The following is a 26,508-nucleotide window of genomic DNA, read 5'->3' as shown; positions in this document are numbered from 1 at the left end:
CGAGGGATCCAGCACCCACCCCTTCGCACACATAGGCACACATGCATGCGACACCAAGCCGGCTACTTAATTTTTATTTAGCAGATATAAAAATGGGAAAGCATGAAAATATATACTGATACTCCACTAAACTGCAGTCTTTAAAACTGGACGATAGTGATTGGGGGTCGCAGGCAGCTATAGAGTGAGCTGAAGTCTTCGTCATCTTGCCTGTAGCCTAAGGCTACTTCTCCGACAAAGGCGATAATCGCCGGTTAGTCACTAAGATCAACACAGGCTCACTTGTCTGATGTTGATTGGCGGTAATATCGACATAATGCTCAGCCCTGGATGGCGCATAGTTTTCTACTTATGCAAATGAAATTGTTCCATAGATTGGGCTGTTCTTTCAATAATTTCACCGGGAGACTGTTCTGTGTCAATTTTAGTTCAGTTGGCTCTTGAGGAAAATTTATGTCTTTGGCAAATTTCTGCTGATTCACCTGCCAGGCGATGTGTGGGTAGTAATCTGGTTTTCTGTGGTGTTTCATGTCATGAATGGTTAAAGAGAAGAACTTCAGGAAGTTGTATGATACTGGAAAACTGATCCACATGATACAGAATTATGATTTTTCTTTTTAATTGGTTCTAGCTCAAAATTCATTCTTAGCATCTGTTTTTGTAAGCTAATGCTTATGATGTACTACCTTTTCACTCCTGAACTGGAGTCACACTTCTGTTCTCTGAGTGAGTTGGTAATTAAGGGGGCTGTTTGTGACCTCAGCAGTGTGATCGATCATCTTCTTGTTGATTACACTCATTTGGAAAATTGAATGTCTTTAGAAAGAAGTGGTCGACCCTGTCCTGGATTGTTCAAGGTCATTGTGGCGATATATGACTATTCTGTTTGCTTGTGTGAGAGGCAGGCAGCCATCTGGGTTTCTGTTGTATGGAAATTGTAAGTAGAAGTGACCCCCTATCTAAAATCATCATTGAGCAGTATTTATTACTTGTAGTATTACCTACTCATTGTAGGTTAGTCAGCTAAAGTAGTATTAAAGTAGTATAGTGTTGTATAAGCTGTATTTAGTTCCTAGTTCCATCTATATATTTTGTTTTGGCACTTCCAGGAAGCCGTAGTCTCTGAAGAATAATGCATAAACACTGTCAGGTATGAGGATCATCCAGGTTGACAAAGTGCAAAATTAAGTATTTTAATTAAGGATTTAAAATGCATAACAAGAAATCATCGTCCTAAGAGCCTGACATCACAGCCTGTGGAGGATGTTTACCATGTGGAGACTTGTTGGCCCTATATACATTTTACATTTAAATGAAGTTCAGATGAATTTTAAATTTAAATGAGTTTCACGGGCACGTCTTATCTCTGCTTTAAGCTGTGGGGCAGCGGCGCTTCATGATCGGGAGGCGTTGCGGTTTGTAAATAGTGCTGTGTGCCTGCAATCAGCAGAAGCACTTGTAACACAGAATAAAACCAGCGCCACTGAGTTCATTATTGTTTAGGTAAGCACCACTGAGGGACGGGAGCGGCTGTGGCGGGGTACTCTGCACCAGCGTTCCGTTCAAGTCCACCTTAATCAAACCCGTGTCAAGACTGTATCTTTAATAAGTTGCATCTGAGTAAAGACAGCTTCTAACTGCGGGTGGGGGGTCGGAGTCTGAGTTCAATTCAAGGCTATGAATTGCAATTCAAAAACCATAAATTAAAGTGAACAAACACCTAAAATTGTTACCTTTACTTCAAATAATTTATAAATTTCTAACAGAAATTTAAATATCCCAGGCTAGTTACCTTAAAGACTCCTCCTGCTGTACCCCTCATTACATAATACATGGAAATGTTCAATGAATTCAAGCTTTCTTGCCATCTTTTTTCTCCCTGCTTAATGCCAGATGTTTGCCGTTAATTTATCATTTGTTGTTAATTTAATCTTAGCCAGCTAGCCAGCCAGTTACATCATTTTTACAACTACCTAGCTAGTAAGTACCATCAGCAAGGATGACATCATTGATTTTAATATATAGCCCATAACTACATTTAAGCATGCAGACAACAGGGTGTAGCTGCCTAATATTTAACGTGCTTAGTCAGAAGGTGGTGTATGTCTCGGTAGGTAATGAGTTCTATTTCTGAAAAATTGCTGGTTTGATTCCCACTCCCAGTAGATCAATTACTCCACCATTAGGCCCTTGACTTTTAACACACTTAAAAATTCAAATCACGGTCGTGAAGTTTGTGCGTATGTAACTCCGTCGCATTTAAAGGCACTACTTTCTTGACTTCCAATTGCGTTAAAAGCCCATTCAATAACTGACCGAGACTTAGGTGGTATTAAGGTACTATGATATACCACGATATTTTGGGTATATTTATTTTTGTGAATTTCCTGGTGAAATTTTTCATAGGGATCCATCCTTTCCAGTTTGCAAATTTTATCATCAAGATTCCTAGATACTGGAATAGCATTATATTTGATAATATCAGTATGAAACAGATTTAGTTATAAATTAATTAAAACACATTTTGGCTGGAAACTTCCCCAGTCATTGCCTTGCAACAAACTGAGTTTGCTAGGATTAGCCTACTTTTTGTGTTTCCTTCCCAAACGTCGAGAGAGATTGGAAGTGGTACCAGCTGCCTCAGTTACCGACGCTCTGCAGTATTCTGCAGGGTGCTTCTTTTTACCTGATATGTTGTATAGGAACTTGTATGTGAGCCAGATAATTGCTAACTAGGTAGACATAATGAGAGACATGAGTGGGGCCCCAAAAACCTGTGTACAGGCTGTGGATTTTTCAGGTTACTAGTGCTTGAGTCGTAGTTAAGGCCGAGTAAAAATTAATCCGAGTGTATGACAAGACCATTCATATATGGACTTCATAACAACCCGGAGTACCACGACTGTTGTTACTCTTACTTATACACCTTACTCGCAAGGTGCTTTCCCGCGGAAGTTCAGATACCTGACTCTGAGTTTCTGGGCCGTCTTGAATGGCAACCACCACCTCAATCAAACAATGTAGGATGAACAAGCTGTTTTGTTAGTTGTTTTCTGTTTGCGGGGAGGAATCGATTGCATGGTCTGACAGATCACATTCCAAATTGGTTCAAAACCATGGAGCTCCTCTCTGGTCCCCTTTCAGCACCTCACCCTTTAGAAAAGCCAACATCAGCATTAATGGCGTTGCGTGGTGGGAGCCATGAAGGTGGAGGATCGCGTCTTGGACGGCAGTAATTCATTGAAGGGTGTTATGGCTTCGTTTTCCTTGATCTCCGCACCCTGTTTATAACGTGTCTTTCTTGGAGAAGAACTTTCACTGTGGCTTAAAAGGGTCCCTTGAGTTGGTAGATTTGACATACTGGCCTTGTGACAGGCTGACTGCGGGTTGGACGGCTGTCTCCATCCTGTTTTGAACGTTGTGAATGGCACTGTGGATAGTCCGTGTCAGAGAATGCACTGCAAAATGACCCTGGCTTTTTCCAGTGATTATTAAGAGCGTGACTTCTGTTCCTTGGTGTTCCTGTTTGTTAGCCTCATAATCTGCTGTAAGATGGTATGGGCTTCCTGTTTAAAAAAAACAAACAAAAAAAACATCTATTACATTCCCGCTGTCACATTCAGAAATCGACAGTCTCTCTTGAACAACGTCTGTGCTTTGTTTTGAGGTGAGCCTGAATTCTTACTGTTTGTAATGGAAAATGACTTTGGCATTGCTGAAGCGTACTGACAAAGGTCTCGAGCTGCGGTTATTTTTAACACTACCCTTTGCTGGCTTTCATCCGAGCAACCTTTAAAAGCAAGAAGTTGGCTGAGATTCGAGCTGTATCGCCGAATCCCCTTCTCTAAGAATATACTGTAAGTTATAGACCTTGTTTGAAGCGGGCATTCCCATCTGCTTTTAGCTGCAACACACAAAACCTATTAAAGTTTGATTTGGGATATAAGAGGTTTTGCATTTTTTTAAATGAGGAAATAAAATTGTGAATAAAGTTGCCCCTTCGTGCAGAGTGGATATCGTGGAGGGATTGTCTGAAACTGGGTGGAAACCTAACAATGTGGTTTTCTACATTCCAGTGTACCATATAGTTTTTAATTTTTTTAGTGAGACGTTCAGATTTTTTCTTCCACATTCACACACTTTATTGGTTCAAGGGATGTGAGATTTTATGTAATTTGCATTTTAATCAAACCCCTATTCTATTTTCATTTCGTTTCATGAGAGTAAACTCATCACAACTTCCCTTTCCACAGATGAAGGCTACTACCAGAGCGGAAAGTTCCGGTTCGAAATAGATGTCCCTGAAGCCTACAATATGGTGGTAAGTGGCCCTTTTTGTGTTGCGGCAAACTGCAAGGGAGGGTTTTGTTGCACTATGTCGAATTGCCAGGTGTCCGATATTGTGATGTTGGACCCTGTAGTTAGAGACAGACTGGATTAGTGTTTTAGAGGAGCTAGGCTGTTTGCTGGAACCTAATGGTCTGGAAGCATGAGGAAGCCTTAGGTGGTTGAGATCCCAAGACGGTATGTCTGCCTGGCACCTGCGGGCCGCAGGGTTTTCCCAGCGTTCAGCATAGTCAGCAGTGGACCTCCTTCTGCATTAAGCCTGAGATTTTGTTTATGCCCATGTTGGGTAGAAGGTATGAATGGATGCTCATTGGGTGGTAATAGAAACACACACAAGGGGCATTTTAGACTAGCTTTTTCCAATCCAGTACTTGGGGACTACAAGAGAGTCCATGTTTCTTGCTCTCGGTACGGAGCTGGGAGGGCGAACGAACGTGGATTCTGTGGCAGGGAGGTGCGATGGCAAACACATGGATTCCTCGAGGACCGGGTTGGTAACCGCCATAGCCCAGTTGGTAACCGCCATAGCCCAGTTGGTAACCGCCATAGCCCATAGTGCTGTGTGTTTGTTGGACACTGATATGGGACCTCGTTAACTACTTTGGTAAACATCCAACAATATTCACAGACTCCCTCACAGATGATTTATATGAATAGAACGACAGACGACAGCCTGGATTTATCTACAGCTAAGTAGACAAATTCATATCGTGACAAGGATACCTGTAATTAACAGGAGCAGCTATGCAGTGTTTATGTACTTCAGCACAGTTACCCTGCTGCTTCTTAACGACTCTGTGGTGCATGTTTTTCACGTTGCCAAGCCAGCCCACAGCGGGGAACAGGTTAAATCGGAGTGCGAGAGGCTGTTTCTCAACCCTAATGTGGAGAAACAGTATTTCATTGCTGCATTTACAGCAATTGAACAGCATGCCTTTTACAAGGGATATTTATGAGTCAGGACTGTGTAGTTTCCTCTGATCTATCTAATCAGGAACTGAACAGCTGGCGGTCTTGGGCTGAGTTATGGTATTCTCCGCTTTATGCTTTTTTTTGCCCGTTGCATATCCCTTAGCCTTTCGTTTTCATCTGTGCTGATTGAAGGCATCGATTCGTTTGTCACCCGCTGGAGTTGCTTTTAGATCCCGCAGATTCGGTTTGCAGCTGTGTTATTGCAAATCTGATGTCATTTATTAACAAGAAATTCAAATCATCAACCTATGTTAAAAATGAACATTTAATAGAAAGAAGGCATTGACAAGCCATGAAATGTGCTTCCCTATGTCTATGAATATCATTTTATGAATATCAATCAGCTGCATATGCTACACTTTTCAGTCTTCTAGGGTAAGCTTGGTTTAAATTGTAACTGTTGCTAAGTGGTTATACTGCACTACGACTAGTGGCTCTTGTAGGTTGGTGCTGAGGTTTCGTGTATCTCTGTCAGACTGAGAATCCTCAGGAACTCATGGCTTTGTGAAATGTTTAATTTCATATTCCAGGGAGACATTGTTCTGTGAGTTTCTGGTCACCCATCCCCAAGCGGATGGCATTGGAGAGACCTTGGCCTCTTATGTTTGACACAGCTCAGGACCCTGGGGCGTGCAGGTGCAGTACCTCCCTGATCCAGCGTCTGAGCCAGACCTGCTGCAGGATACTGTCATAGTCCGAGAGATAATCACTGTTGCAGGTGTCAGTCTAAGCCTTTTTGTTCCCCCTGCCCAGGGATATTCACTTGTGCCTGCAGAGTGTGGGGTCTTTCCAAAGTTTTCTTATTCAGTTAGTTTTAGTTCCAAATGAGGTCTTTCTGTGCTAGTACATGAAGCACATGGTCATTATGATGTTGGGCTGCTAACCAGGGGGCTGCGTGTGTCAGTCAGGAAGCTGAGACCTTATTTGTGAATTTGTTATGGTCAGAAGGGTCAAAGAACCGGAGGTGACAGCTGACTAAGTATATAAAATACCAATCAGTCTCTCTGGTCCGTTCCATTACTTGGTCTGCATAACAGTTAATAGTTGGGCATGAGTGCAGGTAATCTCCAGGTTCTTCTGGACAGCTCGTACGAACAGACTGCCATAAATCCTGTTATATTAAATTCGGGTTAAATACAGTTATTCTTAATAACGAACGCACACGCTACTTTACGACACCTGTGAAAACATTGTGCGGCTTCATCGGCTCGAGGTACCATACTGTTTATAGTTACTTTTATTATTACTGTATTATTACTATTATTATTATGTACTGTATTATTACTTTACCACCTCGCCTACAAATTAAAGACAGACTTTGGGAATGGATCTTGTTTGTAACCTGGGTCCTGCCTGTCATGTGAAAAAGAGAGTTTAGGCCCTGTGTTGCCACTGAGGGAGAGTTAGTGTGGGAGGTGCCTGTCTCTGGGTCGGCTCTGGTCTGACTCGTACCCCCCCCGGCCAGATGGTGCTCCGTTAATGACATTGTAGACTATGGTTGAATGTTTCACATTCTTTCATTAACAGTTTAAAATATCGCTTCTAGCCAGCTGGCTGCCTTAAACACTGTTACTCTCCAAAATAACATCTCCCAGAGGAAAGACGCGAGGTGGTTGAAGGTCATCTGAAAGCAGGAGAGCCCTGTATAGTTTGGTTCTCATGAAGTGTGTTGTTGGGTGCTCTCTTTAGTGCTTGCACTCGCAGAGAGTGATTCTGAATGAAGGGGGAGGGATGAAATCAGGTACCAACCTGTCCTACTTTATCGATATTGTCTTGGTTGGAAAATATGTTAGTGTGGAGGACTTTCAGCGTGATTTCCATTTCCTGCTTTCCGCAGCCACTCTATCTATGTGCAAGAAACACTTACTACAAGCCAAAGTAAGAGGTCTGCTGGCCTGGTGGTGGTTTGCTTTTCTGATGGACTCTGGACGATTTCATTGTTTTGGTGCTCATGGTCTGGGGATCCACCACACCATCACGAGGTCATTTCCCGCCATTCCGGGTTCTTCTCCTGATTGACGACGTCTCTTCATGTTTTGTTTTGCAGCCCCCCAAAGTTAAATGCCTCACCAGGATATGGCACCCCAACATCACAGAGACCGGCGAAATCTGCCTGAGGTAAATGTCGGGGGGGTGTCTGAGGGTTTGATTTGGTGTCTGCACTTCTGTTGCCTTGGTTGTGCCAACTCTGTGTGACGATCTGCTGGTAGGCTTGGTGTAGGTGCAGGAGTCTACTTCTGAATCTTGGGATGGTACTACAACTACTTATTTTTAGTGCCTGATTTTACCTTATGTCTGATATGATTAGAGCTGCTAGTATCATACAGTTAATCGTCTTTCGTGGCGCTTTTCACACAAGCTTGTAAAGGGTTTACAGCAGCCTTTCCTGAGGGTACTGAAAAAAAGTGTAAAAGAGGGTATGTAGGTGCAGATGGTTTGGTTAGAGCAGCCGGAGGGGGTCGAGGGGGGGGTTGAGTCCTCTCTCGAGTCCCCCGCTACAGATACTACTGACATCCATTTCTCTAGCTGTCCGTTATCAATGTGAAGATGAATAAAAGCAGATTGGACTGAATTGCCTTGAACCCACAGTTTTTAAAGTGATTAAGAGACCTTGATTCATGCCGTACGGAGAGTTGTGCATAATTATATATTGCAAAAAAATATATCAATCTGTCAGTTATGAAAAGGTCATCACTTCTGGAAGTTTTTGTCTTTTATAGGACGCTTTTATAGGAAGTTAGCCAGCTGATTTTTATGTGATCTGTATTTTAATGGTGAGTTTAATTGGTGCATTATGGATATATTGTGTAAAATCTCTGAGGTTGATGAATGCTTTGAATCCATTGTCTGTAATGTATCCATTTGTATCCAGATGGAACTGGTTTTACTTACTGAATACACACACTTTGCACTCTATAAGGCTCTGATGACTAAGGCTCCTAGCCAACATGGCGTTTCTGGGGCTTTGAGAGTATAGTGTGGCTTGGTTGTACACAGTGTGGAACCTCACTCAGAGACTGCCCCCTTTTATCCCATTTGTGTCCTAGGTAACAGTGTATGCATGGACTACGCTGCATACCTCATGAAATCAGTAAATTCACACCTTATAAATGCCCTATAAATGCCAAGTGCCGATATACATTGAAATTCACCCCAGTTAGCAATGTGTTTACAGAGTAAATAACCAAATAGGAGGTTGTAAGTGGAGTGAACTTCTGTCGGTATAGACGCAGTCCTGGTCCCTGACAGACAGCACTGGGAACCAGCCTCTGTTTGGGGTCCGTGTCCGTCATGGACTCCCTTGGTGCCTTTCTGACGGACTCCCGACAGCCTCCTAACAGCGACTTACCATAGATGAGCAATCGCCTGAGTTAATGAGGTTTTTTTCTACTCTCTCTTCCTGGCTTACAGCTTACTGAGGGAGCATTCAATCGACGGCACGGGTTGGGCCCCGACCCGAACTCTGAAGGTGAGTCCTCTGTCCTGGTATCAGAATAACGCCCCAGTGGTGTCGGAATCTGTTTGGTTAAGGAGCGGTTAGCTGCCTGTGCTGTGACTGTCTCAGCCATGTGGCGCAAGGACCAGAAGTGTATTGCGTGAAGTGTCTGGCGGTGCTACAGTCATATGCCGTCTGCGTAATAGTGCTAATTCCTGCTGCTTCCTGCTTGTTGGGGTGCCGGGGTATTAGCATAGCTTGGTTCGGAAAGTCTGTGGGTGTAGTATGTCCTCCCAGCCTGCTGGTGGCGCACGGAGGATGACATGGCAGGTAATGTAGAGGCATGCACCAGGTGGCTGTGGACTGCTGATTAGATATTTACTTTTGGGCGGCAGAATCAGCGGTTTGTAAATGCTCTGCCTCCATCGACACCGTGAGCACTCTGTAAATAAGCAGTCCCCCATGTGAAATCAGCCTCCATTTAGAACTTTCTGGTAGTGAGTCCAATATAAAATTCCAGCACCTCTTAATCATGCTGCGTCTTGTCTGATAGGCTCCTTTACTTGTGGACGCCTAAGGCTCCTTGGCCGATGTCGTGAACCTTCCCCCGAACGTGTCTCCCACACCTCCTTGTGGCACCATTACTTGCTGCTTTTAGTCGGAATCGCATTAAACGGTCTGGCACAGGGCGCCTCGACCTCCACCAGGTGGCAGTACTTAGGACCCCCCTGCAGTCTGAGCCAGCTTAGCCACTGCATACCGGCTTACATGGGGCCATTCTGCCGCCCCCCCCCCCCCCCCCCGGGTCTCCAGTATTCCGCCCGCTCAGAACACTGTGTCAGGTTGGCTTTTTAATGCACCCTCTAAAAATGACTCCCCATCAGACTGAAGAGAGGACTGATGCCAAAATCAAGGGGGAAGCACTATAGAGGGTCCCTTTTATCACCGCTTTGCCCAGGTGATACCCAGGCAGTGCCCATTTCGGCTGTTCTTTGGGGGTGGCAGGTCAGTAATGTGAATAGAGCTCCCGCCCCCCCCCCGGACGCCATGTCCCTGCGTGTGTCTTTGCAGAGCTGCTGGTCTGCTGCAGCTTTGTGAAATTACAAGACACTGAGTGCATGTGCTGTGCACTGCAAATAGCAATGGCTCACGCATAATTAAGGTGCGAGTTTGGAATTTAATTCCATTTAAATGCAGCTATGTCATTGTTTATTTCTTTTTCGGTAACTGGGGAAAACCAACCCCAAAAGCAGGGTGATTCATCAGTACATTCAGACCTGTTTTGCAGGCCCCCGGCTGAACCTTTCTCCCTAAACTGCCTCTCTCATCGGCACACCAAAGAAATGCTTGTTATTGGGGTCTATGTTACCGAGCCCAGGGACTATAATCGCCGTATTTCCCAAAATGCAATTGTTTCATTGCTCGTTGGCCTATTGCCGACAGCCTTCCCATTACCCTGACGACTCTGTGTCCCCAGGCCCCGGCAGTGAGCTCTCTCCCCGCTGGTCGTGCAGGATTCGGGCTGCAGGGACGTGGGGAAGAGCCCCGGGGTTTCCGTTCTGTATGACTTCTGTTAGCAGAGACAAATGGCTCTATGGCCCAGGCCTTGCAGCTGTCGTACGGCTATGCTATGTGCCTTCCGCCAGCGTTTTGATTAATCATGATATCTAGAAGTGGGGATGGGCGGGGCTGGTTTGTCTCCTTGGATGTGGTAAACATGATGGCGTGGATCTCTCAGGAGCCCCAGGCACGTCCTGGAATAAACGAGTTTCCAGCCAGCTGCTGGCAGTCGTCCCGAAAGCTCTTGTATGGTGTTTGTTTATATGCAGATATACTAATGGAGATGAGTGGTTGGTACAGCCTGCTTATGAAATATAATTCATCTTCTTGGCCTTTTGCTTTGGTATTTCCTTTATCTGCAGTAAAATGTGTAAAAAAAAGTGTGAATGTGCTGCTAAAGACAAGGCGGAAAGCTCACTCTGAAGTTCAGAATATATACATTTAAGTTTAATTACGTCTGCCTGTATGCGGCCAGGTCTCTGCGTTGTCGTAGCAGTGGGTGCCTGAGTGTTTTTGAACGTCTTGAATGAGGAGGCATTTTTGGGTCGAGATAAAGAAAACTGCGGTGTTGTCTGCTCCCCTGGGTTACGTGACTCATACAGGTCGAAGGCTGTGTGCATTTCTATCATGCTAGTTAAGCTTGTGCCCTGCGACGGATTGGCCTCCCACGCGGGGGGTAGCCCAGCCCTGTGCCCTTTGCTGCCTGCGACGGGATCCCACGTCCCAGAACCTCGCCTCTCTGCCAGCTCCTCTCCATGCCACTGGCTTTTCCCTTTGCCCGGAAGGGTCTCCCTGGCCTTCTGTGAGCTCTCCTTGGGTCAGCGTTTGTTGTGTTGAGCTCCTTCCCATGCTCTCTCTGTCCTGTGCTGGTCTCCCTGTCCGATTCCACGTGGCGGCTGTGCTGTGAACGGGTCAGACCTCAAACTGCTCCGTATACCTGCTAACTGGACACAATGACGATGTTTTGAGGTTAGCACTCTTCAAGCACGTCAGGTAGGGAGTCCAGGTCTCTCACTCACTCTTCATAGGTTGTGCATATCTTAAGAAACTTCCCTTCTCTTTCATTCTTATTTCCATTGTTTGTTGCGCATGACGTACTCAACATAATGAGCATATTCTTGTGGCTTATAATAAATGTTGATATTTATATATAATACCACATCACTCTGCTCCTGACTTCAAAGATGCCTTTCTCGTTTGGAAACCGCAATCAAGGTTTCAACTGTTTAAAAATTCTGATTATCCTGAGTGGATCTGCGAAAGATCAGGGGGACTGCGCCAAATTAAGATCGTTCTGTAAACCGTTACAGCGGGACTGACAGGCGCTAGAGCTGCTGTCTAACAGGACCTGCCACTAAGGTCTGAGCAGCCAGCGCTAGACCGACCGCTCAAGGCCGATGTGGCATCGGGTCACGTAACGTAACGTCTCTCAGCAGAGCAATGTCAACAAAGACATGAAGGAGAAAATGGCAGAGTAAGACCTGACATATTTTTAGGACTAAAATGAGCTCTTTAGTTGTGTGTCCCAATCTGAGACAAGCCTTTGAATACAGCTCATTTGATATAAATTAGCTGAATGTTTCTTGTTGAAAACTTCAGCAGGACACTCTGTCATCGCATCCAGCCAGATTTAGTCTTTATGTAAACAGTTTCTGCTGGAGTTCGGGTTTGAAAAATGACCTTTTCATTCAGAGCCGAGTTACTCCTCAGAGGCTCTGTGAACCAGGAGAGAACGTCGAAAAGGGGAAGGACCCGGATGTGTCCCGTATGGCCACCGACAGGCTTTCAAAGCACCGCTCGGTGGCCTTTCACACACACCAGTGGCTCGAGTAGAACGTCTGCAGATAACTGCAGGGTCTAGTGAAGGAGCTAAGCTGCTTCTCATGACTTCTTGCTATAAGGTCCTTCTGAAATCTGTCTTGGCTGAACAGCAGTCAGTGTGTCGGGTTTGTTAAATCCTCTTAAAATTCAATTTGCCTTACTCTGTAAATCCAGTCAGTTATGTGCCGTTTTATGGGTTGGACAGATCTTCAGTGAAGAATCAGTCCCTGACAGCCTTGGAAAGTGGAGCTCCTTCTGCCATGGAAATCATCGCCTCGTTTTCAGCTCAAGACCCCCACCGGGAAAAACGATTGTAGCTTTGTATCAGAGATGCTTTTAGGCTGGTGATGTGTGGTCACACTGAGTTGCAGCTGTCTGTAGCTGTCTGATGTACCTGTTGTTGGTGCAAATGTGAAGCCAAATTAGAGCTATTGTTAAATGAAGGAATTCTATGCTGTATTTTCAAGCTTAATGATTACTTGAGTCACTTTACTAACTAAACTTCTGCAATGTTGTTGATCAGAATGTTTTCCTACCCTGGTAAATGTGTCTTGGGGGCTGGGGTTGATCTAGATGAAGGTCCTATCAGCCAAAAAACAGGGGAAACTCTTATCTTCGGCGCATCAGAGTTTGCAAAGAAAACATTTGTGACTTAAGATGCCATGAATGTGAGATGTGTAACTTTTTAATTAACTGAGCTTAAAAAGCCAGTGACCGGACCCTGTCCATGCATGAATATCAGCAAATGGATGATTTAAGTTTAGCTCAGTATTAATCTGGTGTCGTTAGGCTTAATATGGTTTTCCTTTGGTTTAACCTGGTTTTTCTTATGAAATGCTGTGAGCTATTGGAACTATGGATGCAGAAACCAGCTATGTCTCACTTTTGAAGTTATTGGCTAGTTCATGAAATGTCATCATCTGTTTACAGGAAGTTAGCTATTGTTTAGCAGCATGTTCAGAGCAGAGTAATTTAGTGGAGGTTCCTTCCCTCTGTACACTTACTAACACCCCTGCTTGTTCTTCCTCAGTATTTTGGAATAATGTAGGGAATGCAGACGATGAGAGAAATGCGTCATGCCTTTTCACTCCTTTCCAGTGAAGCGTTTTAAGGTCTTGCTGAGGTACTTGATTACTCCTCAAAATATACAATATTTTTATATAATATATGTGTGTGTATTCAGTATGTGTATATATAATATATGTATTCCTGATTCCTGTACCAGGATTTATTACTTCTTGGATTAAATCGTTCACCTGGGCTTGTGTTCTTGTTTGAATCGTCTCCTGGTGCTTAAGCTATTTTCTTTTTTCTTTTTCTTCTGCAAAACAGCTTTAGTCCATTTATACAGTCAAGCAGTTGTGGTTAAGTTCAGGGTTCAGTGCTGTACATCTGATGTTAGTCTGCTGTAGATTACAGAACCTGGTAACCCCAATTCAGGAAAGAACCACGAGCAAAGTGAACATTGTTATTCTTATTAGATTATTTGTGTTTAGTTGAGGTGTGTCTAACCCCTGGCTGTGCATTCATATTTTATAAAGAGGTTTAGCTACCTCTGTAATTGTTTTGATTCGATTTTAAACATTGCATGCATTTTGCTGTTGCTTCTTCCCTGAAGGTTTCCTTAGGCTGAGATGCTCTTTATTGAGGTTAATCGTGTTTTATTGCATGCATGTTCTGGTGTTACGTGACCAGGTGGTCTTGTTATTACTATGTTAATGCTGTTGTACTGCTCTAGACTTGACCAGACAGTCAAGGGAATCCTTTGCTCTTTGCTGCACTTTAAGGAGAGCAGGGAACGCTGGATCGTCTGTATCAATTTTAGCCATTATTTTGGGCAAGAAAGGACTTGAGACTCATGGTTTGTTACAGAGTCTGTGTGAGTACAGGAAGAAATTACTGACATTGCCACACTACTTTGGTTAAAACTAACAGGAAAATCCCTTAAGTGACTCTAGCATGTGTCAACATCTGATTATCAGAGAAAAAAAATATAAAACAGTTTTACTAGTCACTTATGTGTCTGAGTCATTATTTGTTTCTGGTTTCTTGCAGGACGTGGTCTGGGGATTGAATTCCTTATTTACTGTAAGTAACACTCACCCTGCAGTATAGATGCTTGCTTTGTTTTCACTGGAGAGGCTGAAACATATGTTCCTGGGCATGCCAACTACACGGCATATGGACGAAGCGCTCATATGGGCTCTCGCTCATTCCAGCTTCTCCCCAGTGTGTGTTGTTCACGTTGCACCGAGCCCCCGAAGGCTTCCCTCTTATATCGAACATGCCTAACCTAGGATTAAACTACGACATTGCAGAGTCACTTCTACATGTTAATGTTAAAGACGGCAGGAGCTGTAAGAGGCAAGCATGCTGGTGGTCTGCGGCCACCTGGCTGCTCTGTGGGATTGGCATGCCCAGACGGATGGGGGGGTGGTGGTGTGGGTATTAGCCCTGTTATTCCTGACCCTCCTAACCCCCCCCCCCCCAAATTGCAATCCCCACAGGACCTGCTGAATTTCGACGACCCACTGAACATTGATGCGGCAGAGCACCACCTGCGCGATAAGGTAACGCACGGTGGGGGAAGGGGGCCTGCCATGTGACCTCTGTGTCCCTCGTCCTGACAGCTGTGCTGGTCCTCAGTCGGCACCTGCTGTCCCGTGACACGTCCTGTGACCCTGCGGCGCGTGACGGCGGTCGGCCGCCTACAGTCTGTCAGTGTGGGGAGAAAAACGGGGTCAAACAGGAGCTGCGGGGGGTTTGGGCTCTATTTTTACTCTTTCCTATGTCCTAAGTCTAATTGTGTTACTACGACTGTCCAGATTTATTAGCAGCCATCGCAGAGATCGGGTGTCAGAAGCTTGTAGCTTCCCCACCATATTATGTTTCCTCTCATCAGTGATATTTGCTTCACAAGCCTGGTTGGGCTGCATGCTGAGCTCAAATCGTCAGTCTTTCCTTACCAGATCGATGAAAGTATGGAAAATTCCCAGCTATATCATCTTGGTTAGACTAGATATGACGTGGGGGAGCAGCCCTCCGTGATCACGGTCGGCTCCAGCGCTCGCGAGAGTCCGCCAAGCTCTGCTTGTCACATTAAGCTTTCCCCTCTGACAGGCACCAAGAACCCAGATCATAAAAGCCTTCAGTACTGAGACATTTAAATCACCGAGTGGATTTTAATAACCTCAGGATCTTCTCGGACCTTTAGGTCTGGTGCCGTCTCTGGATGCTTTCAGCGTACGGACATGCATGGTCTGGGGGTTATGAAGCTGAGCTTCTCAACACCTACTTTTTCAGACCACGAATATGAAAATGCTCTTCTAACATTGCGTATGGAGACTGAAGCTGAGTCAGGAAGCTGAAGATTACATGTCCCTTCCAATGGCATCTTCTGTGAGCCTGTAAACAGTGACAAAATGTCAGTCTTTGATGTGCTGGATTTCCTGCCTTTTGTAGGCTGGAGTAGGTTGTCACGGGGGCCTTATGTGATTTTACTCCGTGGTATTTTCGCTGCTTCTAATTAAGTTGGCCTCTTCTCGGAATGAGCACTATGACAGATCAAGCCTTCATCATTTTCAGGGTCGAGGACCTGAACCCGGACGTGCAGGCGGATGTCTCCAGCACATACTGAAACATTAGTCGTGTGGAAATTTTTGCCTTTCATCAGCAAAACATAAACCTGATGGCCCTATATAACCAGGCCGATCCCAACGCTCTCCTCAATTTCACACTCAAACATTGTCCGTGCTGACCTTCTCAGGGTTCTTATATCCGGTGGTGTCCTATTGTTCTTCCTCCCTCAGCCTGTCTGCACGGGCAGCTGTCGTTTCCATCGCCGCTTCAACCACCCCCCTCCAGGGCCCAGTATGAGTCAGAGCAATCAAACAGGATTGCTCCAACACATTTTGCCCTGCTTGGGGGGAGGGGGGGTTAGGGTCATGCTCCACTAGCTGCCACACTGGCCAGAAGTGATGCTAGATTTCACAGGGTCAGCCACCACACCCTGATTTCCAGTAGTAATTCAGCACTCTTGAAGGCACGGCCTTGTAATTTTCTGCCTTTTTTGTTATCATTTTAAGAATAATTCGCTGCAAGGCCTTGATTGATTTGTTTGCTGAATCCGTGGGAACTTGAGTTGCTGCCAGGACCTGGGTGTGGAACTCCGAGTTTGTAGAATAGAAAAATCATTGAGAATCAAAGGCTGGCTGGCAGGAACAACCCCAGTGGGGTATTAAACCTACCCAACTCCTTTCTCCTACTCCTGATGACTGGCTCAGCTTTTTGCCTGTAGCACAGGCTTGGAGGAGGTCTTTCAACCTTCTCTTGCTCCTTGTTGGGTTGAAGAGGGCAGGTCTATATCTGCAGGCTATCGTCGTGTAATACCATGCGAAGGGGGTCTCAGTTGTCGGTCGCTCTGCCGACCCGCACGTCACAGTGGCCTGTATGTGATCCCGATCGGCTGCTTGACTCTGCAGACCGTTTGTTTTCCCCCCTACATGCCTGTGGTTTTGCTTCGTCTCGTCGCGCGTGTTCAGTTGATGTCCCGCGGATTGCTGTTTACTGGAACAGGCATCACGTGGGGGGGTTTTGGCTCATTGGGAGAAGCGGTTCAGGGGCGTTATCCTACCCTTTGGACCGTCCGCAGAAGGTCACCTCGAAGCTCCGGGAACACATCCGCTTCCGTGCAGCCGTTGTTATTCCAGTCGGGCCTTTAATTCCTCCGTCCTTCGCTCCACCTGCTTTGCACATCCCGCCTCGCGGTGGTTAGTCATCACAGTGACTTTGAAGCTTAATTAGAGTAACAGCTCTCCTTTTCTTGAACATGTCAGCCTCGACATAACGAGGAAATTCTTATTAACTTCAACGCTGTCAAGACAAAGCGTGCAAGCACTTGTGGTACAATGATAAAATTACACAGTTTGCTTGAGTGACCTAAAAATATACATGATAAAATAAGATTCCACGGCAATGAGGAGTAAAAGGCAGGGAATAGGCACATTATTCCCCCCTGCCTGTCCCTCTGTAACTGCTGTCTGTTGGCTCTCAGATTTTACCTATACGTGACCGGAGCACATTAATCACCAGGCCATTATATCTGTCCCATTAAGCTCAGACATCTGCCTCTGCACCCAGTAAAGACGTCATGGAGAAACTGCTCGTCAACCTCACCTAAAGACGCCTTTGACGGAAAATTCTGGTAGATTCCTGAAGCCTGGCTCCCTTCAGGTTAAGGCTGATTTGTAGAGTATTTGATTGGGCAGTGTGCTGCTGTAACTGGTCATAACATTTTGGTTTATTGCAGCTGTGGTTTGCTTGATTGCACGGGGCCAAGGTCATATTGCATTCAGCTTCTTGCAGAGGGACCCCCTCTGAGCTCCTGTAGTCCTGTGTCCCTCCCCAGCTCCCCGAAACGGTTACTGGTTATGGATTAGCGGAAGTGCATCAGAGCGCGGATGCCGACGGTGTGAGAGGAATCCGGGCACGTTTAGATGAGGTTCAACTCATGGAACATGGAAGACAGATGGCTTCCATATGTGTTTGTGCAAGAGCAGTGAGGGGCTCTGGGCTCTGAATCCTGTTCCTGTACCTCGATGTCATCACCCAGTGTCATCGTATTCCATGTGCCTTTGATCTGAAACTAGTGTTAAATTAACTTGCTGTTTTCTTAATCAATCAGCATGTTTGCTGAAATCACACTGCAGTCATTATCACATTATTTGGATACGGCTGACTGTAAAACAGCAGTATTTGTCAGTTTGGGAAACATCGATTTTTATTAATCCAGACACACCACCAGCAGTTTTAGGGGCTTCTGTTCCCATGCTGGTACCAGTCATGCATACCAGACATGCTTTGAAGGTCTAGACTGATGAATGACAGAAATGAAAAGCTTTTAACTGACCAAACAGCTCCTTAATATTTTACAAATAAACATTGCAAAATTGTTTTCATTCTGATGAATTTTTAGACTAATAAAGTGGGCAAAAACACAAATGACAGGAGCACTTGGCTATTTAATGACTCCCAGATCAGTCTTGTATGGCTGTTCATTATGCACTTGGGACTTTGGGCCAACATGGTTTTAAGTGTCTGATTTGAGGATGCTTAAGCTAATGCTAACCCTAAGCCTAGTCCTTCAGTTTAGTGCAGGGTTATTCAACTCACGGTCCTCGAGGTCCGAGCACTGCTGGTTTTCCAGCCTTCCTTTACCTGTCAGTCAGGTGTGAAGCCTCTGACCAATCAGAATCAGTACTTATTAAACTAACTACCTGGGAGAACTGAAAACAAGGACTGGATTTGGAATCGAGGTCCAGATTTGAAGAACCCTGGTTTAGTATTTGCCAGTGCAGTGTTGAGGAAGCTGCCCTTTGTCCTGCCCCCACTGGATGGCATTGTTGACTGTGAGAACTGTCTTCTTTGGTACCTGTGCATAATGAATCTTGCTGTCTTCATTCTTTATTCTTCATTGTTTAACCCTGTTGAGTTATTACATAGAATATCTTTTCATATCTGAGGCACAAAGACTTTCACTATTTTAATAGCATTTAGCGTTAGGTTTGACCATTCTGTGTATTACGTGTTGTTAACATTAGATAAAATAATGGTTCATCCCGTACTTCCCTATCTGGTCTACAGGAGGCAGCAATTAGTAGTCTTAGTTACCTCCTTGACAGAAGTGGCTTCACAGGGAGTGAAGTAGAATTGTGTGTCCCTCAAAAGTGCAACAGAGGGACAATGAAGTTGCACGATCTGGCATCAGTTGACATGGAAATACACTAGAGCTGTAGCTGTATTATTAATTTGGAAATGTTGCAAGTGTCTGAGCTCCTGAGGCCTTTCAGTGTCTGAGCTCCTGAGGCCTTTCAGTGTCTGAGCTCCTCAGGTCTTTCAGTGTCGGAGCTGCTGAGGCCATTCAGTGACTGCTGTATTTCAGTGTCGGCTCATGGGAGCCGTGCACCAGCATGTTCTCCATGTCGGCACAACTGTGCTTTTTAATGCGAACCAAAATCATGTGGCATGTGCAATCACTTAAAAGGCCTCTCACCACCTCTGTCAGGGACATGTTCACCTGCGGTTGAAAGAATCTGTGAGATCCACCTGGCCTGTGGGTTTGGCTTCACTGCTCACATTAGTACTTGTGGCTGTGTGGGAAATGTTTACTCAGCCACTATATAATCCACTATACAATCACCATTTTACATTCATGCATTTGACATTAGCGGTTTTGGTTATTCATGAGTTGACCATGAATGGTTAAACGGGAATATTTTGGAGTTTGCCAAAACATACCAGAAACTCATTGATGACAAGCCGAAAAAACAGTACTGAAAATGTTATGGATCACATAAAAATGTATAATATATAAAGATTATTAATACATAATATTTGTTAGTGTAAGTGCATACTATATCTTTAATATTAAGTCTTGGCTTATGTATGCTATGGATCTTTGTCTTGGCAACCAGCCTTACTCACGTTAGCTGTTTTTGTGGCAGTGGATTCTCGTGTGTCTTGCAGTAACTTGAAAACTCTTAAGTGCCGTTAATTTTGTCCCAGTGCATACTGCAGTAACTTCGTACATAAAGTGGCATAATTTAGATGGTTTGTATTTTATATAAAAAGGACTCTGCCGGGGTACTGGAGCGGAGGGTCCGTCCGTTGGCCGAACCTCTGGTCCAGGAGGATCAATGCGGATTCCGTCCTGTCGCGGATACTGGAGGGTTCATGGGAGTTTGCCCAACCAGTCTACATATGTTTTGTGGATCTGGAAAAGGCATACGACTGTGCTTCAGGAGTATGGAGTAAAGGGTCCGTTGTTGCAGGCCACCAGGTCCTTGTACAAACAGAGCAAGAGTTTGTTTCGCATTGCCAGAAGTATGTCAGACTACTTCCCGGTGGGTGTTTGATTCCGCCAGGGCTGCCCTTTGTCACAGATTGTGTTCATGACTTTTATGGACAGAATCTCTAGGAAACCAAGGAGCAGAGGTAATCCGGTCTGGTGGCCTCAGGATAGCATCTTCGTTTTTGCAGAAGGGATTGCCCTCTACCGGTGGGGGGTGAGTTACTGCCTGAAGCGGAGGAGTTTAAGTGCCTCAGGGTCTTGTTCATGAGTGAGGGAGGAAGAGCAGGACATCGACAGATGGATCTTTGCAGCATCAGCAGTAATGCAGACGCTGCATTGTTCTGTTGTGGTGAAGAGGGAATTGAGCTGGAAGGCAAAGTTTTCGATTTACCAGTCTATCTACATTCCTACCCTCACTTATGGTCATGAGCTTTGGGTAGTGACCGAAAGAATGCGATTGTGGATAAAAGAGGCAAAAATTAGTTTCCTCCACATGGTTGTCTGGGCTCAGCCTTAGAGATGGTGAGGAACTCGGACATTCAGGAGGGGCTCAAAGTAGAGCTGCCACTCCTCCGCATCAAAAGGAGCCAGTTGAGGTGGTTTGGGCATCTATCTAGGATGCCTCCTGGGTGACTCCCTGGGGAGGTGTTTGGGCATGTCCAACCGGGATGAGGCCCTGGGGCAGACCCAGGACACGCTGGAGAGATTATATCTATCTATCTATCTGTTGTCCTGAGAACACCTTGTTATTCCCCTGGAGGAGGTGGTCAGTGAGAGGGAGATCCTGGCATCCCTGCCTGTGTCCATGTTCTGGAGTTTGTTTATGCGACAGAGATGATTACAGATATCTAGCACTTAATTATGCAGCAGCGTAACATCCCCCTAGTGTGTGAAATGTATCAGCCACTGTTTGCCCTTATGCCCTAGTGAGTGTTCTATGTAATGCACCCTGTAGGGTGGGTGGGTGGGTGGGTATTCTGAACACAGCCTGTGGTTTTCACACCTTGGCCGGGCATTACCCGACGATCTTGGTTTGCCCCCAGAAATTGTGTGAGCATCAGCAGTGAGTTTCTTAATCACAGAGGTAATGTTGGTGAAAACATTTAAAACTGCTTAAAAGAATGTGGCTTATAATGTTAATGAGACACTGGAAAAACCCTGATGATGGAGAACTTTATGCCTTGCTCTCTATCAGTGCACGTTATTAACAAGGTAGAGTGGCACACCATATTAAACCATAATGTAACATTTGTTCTTCCGGAGACCATTGGCTGGGTGGGTGGGGGTGTGGTTCTCTATTGTATATCAAACATATTGATACTATTTCACTCGAAATGAAAGCTGGATTGAAGCCAATTGGGGCATTGTGAGTGCCCCTGTTTGATGTCTCCCTTTCTGATGGAAAGCTCTATGAAGCTCTCGTGTGAATTGGTTTATTGAAATCACTACAAAAGCAACGAGCAAGTCTGGGGCTGTGTTAAGCAAAGCCGTCCGGTTTTCATCGCTGTGGAGACAGAGTCGCTCGAAGGTCGCTGTCCAGGTGTTGCCTGGGAGTTTAGAGCAATTAAGCCGGCAGGCGGCTGTTGCTGTCACGGAGGCCCATATGAGGCCATTAAAAAGGTGCCATCGAGACGCTTCTGTGTTTCACGGCTATTCGTCCCCAGTGTGCAAGTCGCAGTGCTGATAGACACAGGTGTCCCCTAACAGGTGGCCCACATTCCCCGTCCATATGCCGCCCCGGAGGTAGAGGGTTAGGAGATGGACGTGAGGGGGAGCAAGTCACAGGAATGTCACGAAGTTCACCGAACACAGCAGCATGGTGACATTCAGTGATCGACTTTGTCCAAAGCTCAGGCCACCACACCTGTCAGCCGCATGCTGACCTCTGTTACCACTCTCAGCTTTTCCAGTAAGCCACTTCTCAGAATCCCCCTAAACCTCTTGGACGGCATGTAAGGAAACAGATGGTAATCCTGTAGGAGTGTTTAAATCGAGAGCTTGTGGTGGCTGTGCTTCTGGGCGCCTCTCCAGAACATCCTTGCCACATCAGCAGTATGTAGGGAGGTGTAGCTCCATCCATCCGAGGCTGACGCCCCCCCCCCCCCTGCTCCTGCCCCAGCTTCACCTCATAAACCCTGCAGGTGTGCCTGTAGCTCTGCCTAGCCTGGTCTTCTCTGCACATCTCTGTCATAATAATGACAGTGTTTCCCAGTCTGCTCCTCTGGGACCCACAGAAAGTCCATATTTTTCCTCCAAAAACGTGGACTGGCTGTGGGACCCCAAGGACCGGATGGAGAAACGCTAATAATGAAATCTCAGACCACTGTCATTTTCTCCTAAAGTGGCTAATTAAAATATCTGCTTGGCTATACAGATGACTATAGGTGATCCTGTTAAGTGCACAAACACAATACCTGTCGCTTCTCATTAAGCTGTTTCTCCAGCTTATTGATGTGCCCTTATTACCCTCAAGGTGATCTAGCTAATCTGCCCTCCCTGGTTAATATTTATTTGCTGTTTGGGTGGAATTCTCTTTAGGGTACGTGCAGATAATCCGAGGCTCTAATGATCTCCTAAATTGCTTTTCTCATCCCACGTACAGCCTTGACTGTGGTGTTTTTAATAGCTTTCCATTCAGAGCTGCTCCCAGGCTCAGTTAGTCTTGTCTGGGAGACTCTGGGATTCACTCCGTTAATTAACCCCCCCCCCCCCCCCACCTTTCCCCAGAGGAGAGGCAGCCTGTCTGTTCGCCAGTGTGTCTGTCCCTCTCCAAAAACCACAAGAGCTGCCTGAAGATTCCGGGATGTCACTCTGCAGATTTCCTTCCACTCTCCAGGTCGCTGTTGACGTTTACGCACCGCAGCTCGGTCCGAGCTCAAAGGAGTATTAGGGTTTGTTTGTCATTTTAAGGTACCTCTGACAGGAAGGATCTTACAGGGGCCCTCGTACGAGAGTAGCGGCAATGCCCAGGCACTAAAAATAACGATCAGCGAACTATTATATCTGTTTCGTGGAGGATTAGATCAAAACAGACATCTGCTCCATGGCAAAGTAAAAACGAGCCAGAGTCTGTGATGTGCAACGTGAGAGGGGCTTTAAACATAGCTACCCAGAAAGGTCAGGGGTAGCCGGGGGATCTCTGGGATCTGTGACCTCCCTGCCTGCCTTCCACACCCACTCGTCCGGCCCGCGCTCCTCACTCCCCGAGGCGTCGGGGACATCCATTCGGTTAATGAAGCGAGCGGATGAGTCACGCTCAACTTTAATGGGGTTTTCCGAGACCTTGTGCAGGGGGTGAGGGGGGCTGAGGGTGAGTGTGTGGTTATTTCTAGATCCCGTGGAGGTTGTGGCTCTATTAGATCATCAAGCATGGACCCCCCCCCCCCCCCATTTCTATTTAGAGGTGCTGCTGTTAAAAATGATAACCCAGTTGCTCTCACGCTTATGTAAGCAGGCTATCCCGCCAGGGCGCTCGGTTCCTGTTTCAGCACCCCAAGTGTCTCCGAGCCCCCCCACCCCCACCTAACCTCAGCCGCGTCGCTCTCGTATCGCAGGCGCCTGTGGAAATCGGACAGTCCTCTCCTTGTTTTGTTCTTCCTCTCTGTGGTGTAGGTACCACGTGGTCTCATCAGGGTTAGTGTTCCAAAGTCAAGCCCCAGGTTTGTGTTCTTGTTCCGTTTTCGTTTTCTGGATTTATTTTTTTGGAGTTCTGTGGGTCTGTGGCTCACTGGCCGTACCTCCGTGTAAAGGCCAGCGAATCCTCGATCCTAAACCGCGCAGTTAGTCTGGTGAGGGGAGCAGAGGGGGTGAATCACAGGACGGGTGCACCTGGAAATCTCAGTAAGCGATGCACACGCTGTCCGAGCCTTTTTGTCGATGCCAGTGGCCCGTGCCGCCCCAGTCTGCAGCCAGGGGGCCGGGCAGCGGGCCACAGCGCCATTTCGGGGTCAGCGTCACATGGAGGGACCCGGGGCATCTGCGCAGGCCTTGCATGTATGTGCTGCAGACACGAGCCTTTGGGTGATCGTGTTTGGGGGAGAGTTCTCCTAGCCTTCTCTTTCCTGGGAATGGGTTTGCCATCCCATATGCAAGTGAAGTAATGAAGCTAATTACTGTAGTTCTAATTAGTATTTCGAAGGACCGTTTTACCGCAAGTGATGCAGTAAGTTAATCGTCTTGCCCAGAGCCGTGCGGTGTGTGTGTGCGCGGAGTGCCGAACGCTCAGCTGGCGCATGCGTGACGCACTAAAGCCCTTTTCACGCCCCTCTGTGTTGATCCAGGAGGATTTCCGCAGAAAAGTTCAGGATTTCATCAAGAGCTACGCCAGATGACTGCAACAGCTGTGCCACTGCGAGGTGGACGCCTCCCACTGCATGGCACTGCACGTCTACCGAAGACCCAGACTCGCTCATAAAGGAACGGAAAAAAAGAAAAAACTAACTAAAAATGTAAAGTGCAGCACCTGAGGAAGAGGGTACTTTATCACTCCAGAGTGGACACAGCGGCAAGGGGCACGGAGCCGGCCCTTGTGTGTATGTGCGTGCGTGTGTTTACGCACATGAATGTGTGTATGTATGTTACGGTGTGCGCGTGCGTGTAACACGAGTGTGTCAGACTGAGCCACTGCATGCTATTCACGCTTTGCCCTTTGACCTCTTGGGCAGCCGTGTCCTCAGCCTGCCAGGCTCCATGAGCTGTTGTTTAAAGGTGCAGCGTCCTTGCTTTGGTCACACCCCCCCCCCCCCCTACCCCAACACAGTTCACTTTGCCTTCCTAAACCCCGAAGGACCGGCGAGGCCCCCTATCTTTATTTAAATCCTCCAGTCCTTTCTCAGTTGTTTTTTTTTCCCCTCAGAATTGTGTTCATTTTTTTAAGTATATTAAAGATGGAATATAATACCAAGCAGTGGGTCTGCCTTCCTTCATCGACGCGACCCGCCGACAAGAAGGGCGGTGTGCTGTCAGGGCCTCGTGTGCCCTGCGGGGGGCGCTACCTGGCAGCCAGCCTCTTTCGCTATGGGACGAATTCTGGGAGGAGTACCTCATGCTGCAGTTCGGCGTGGCCCCCTGGTCACCATGTGCCTGTGGGAGGTGATGGTCGTCCGTCGTGAGGATCGCTGCCCGCTGAGGCCCTAGCTGGGACCTGCCCGCCGGTGAAGGACGTATCTGTAACATGCCTCTGGCATCCGGGCGCTGGGCCTGCTCAGTCACTCCGCTCTCTCTGCCGTATTATACATTTTTACACTTCATATTATGCTGATGAATTCACAGGTTGAGATTAGCTCTGTGTTTTATGGTGTCTCACTGTATTAGTTATGCGAGTTGTGTTTTTAAAGGCGCTGTGGCATTGAGTGGCTATGCATCCTCAGGCCAGTCTTAATGTGAGATTTCCGGGAATCCAGACAGAAAGAGGTATTGGAAAGAATTGGATGACCTATACCTTATTACTCTTGGTATCGAGTTATCTGAATTCTGTATGAAGAGCATCAGTCATTATTCTGTATCTAAGTAGGTCAAACTACTAAATTCGGCATAGTAGCTAACTAGAACCAATTCGACTTAGAGGTTAGTTAATGAATATGGTTACAGATCCCATCCATCATCTTCACCCTGTGGAATCTTATTGCATTCATATATTAGCCTCACAGTCTCGTTGTGTGGGTGTACACAGGCATAACCCCCCCCCCAAGAACTGGCAGCTGTTAGTCATACTTAGTAGGGATAAAAAAAAAGAAACACTGATGTTATTTTATTTTATAGATTTCTATGAATGCCTGCTTCCTTTCCTGAATAAAGTGATTATATGAGGCATACCTGCCGTGCTTTAGACTGACCCATGCATTCTGCATTCCTTAATCTCTAATCGTGTTTCCTAAAATCACAAATGTAAGTGGAGGAAATGAGAAAATTCTCCTCTTCGTTCAGAGCGAACTATTATATACTCCAGTGAAGACCACCACCCATGGCGATCGTTGCTAGTACTTAAACTGTAACATAAATATATTGTCCTGACTAACCAATATTGCAGGAGGTTCTCCTTATATGATGATTATCATTCTTTGCTCTGCTGTTATATGATTGAATTTTAATGAGTGGTTTTATTGTAGTACTAATCTGTGACAAATTAAGGTGTTAATATTATGGGATTCAATGATTCACATGCCCTTACAGAACTATGGTTATGGTTAAGGTTACTTTATTGTCATCAACAGCTTTATATATGTACAAAGTGTGATGAGACGACGTTTCCCTATGGCCCCGGTGCAACATCTAGTAACACTGAGCGTCACATTCAACAGGTACAAACAGGCAACACAATACAGTGCAAAAGGTGCAATAACATTATAGTGCACAAGAAGTTACAATGAATATGGGTCATGTTAGTTGTGGTAATTAGTGAAACTTGTTTTCAAAACCCACATTGGATGGGGATCATTGTGCTTTGTCAGTCACAGATAAGTTAAAATCACTTACAGTAATTCTGACTCCCAATGGGATTAATTATAAACTGATGGACATGGTA

The 26,508-nt window shown here is 46.0% G+C and overlaps 1 protein-coding gene across 1 annotated transcript in view; it reads left to right on the top strand.

The window, feature by feature from the left end:
• Positions 1-24,888, top strand: part of ube2f (ubiquitin-conjugating enzyme E2F (putative)) — a 42,017-nt gene extending 17,129 nt beyond the window's left edge. The window contains exons 5-10 of the mRNA XM_023823862.2: positions 4,254-4,321; positions 7,367-7,437; positions 8,731-8,788; positions 14,192-14,224; positions 14,644-14,706; positions 24,266-24,888. Of these exons, the coding sequence (XP_023679630.1) occupies positions 4,254-4,321; positions 7,367-7,437; positions 8,731-8,788; positions 14,192-14,224; positions 14,644-14,706; positions 24,266-24,316 (344 nt within the window). The 3' untranslated portion in view covers positions 24,317-24,888. The remainder of the gene's footprint in view (positions 1-4,253; positions 4,322-7,366; positions 7,438-8,730; positions 8,789-14,191; positions 14,225-14,643; positions 14,707-24,265) is intronic.
• The last annotated feature ends 1,620 nt before the right edge of the window (positions 24,889-26,508 follow it).

The sequence above is a fragment of the Paramormyrops kingsleyae genome, chromosome 16, assembly GCF_048594095.1.
Source record: "Paramormyrops kingsleyae isolate MSU_618 chromosome 16, PKINGS_0.4, whole genome shotgun sequence".
NCBI lineage: Eukaryota > Metazoa > Chordata > Actinopteri > Osteoglossiformes > Mormyridae > Paramormyrops > Paramormyrops kingsleyae.
Note: the sequence above shows the minus strand (reverse complement) of the source record. Positions and strands in the feature narration are given on the sequence as shown.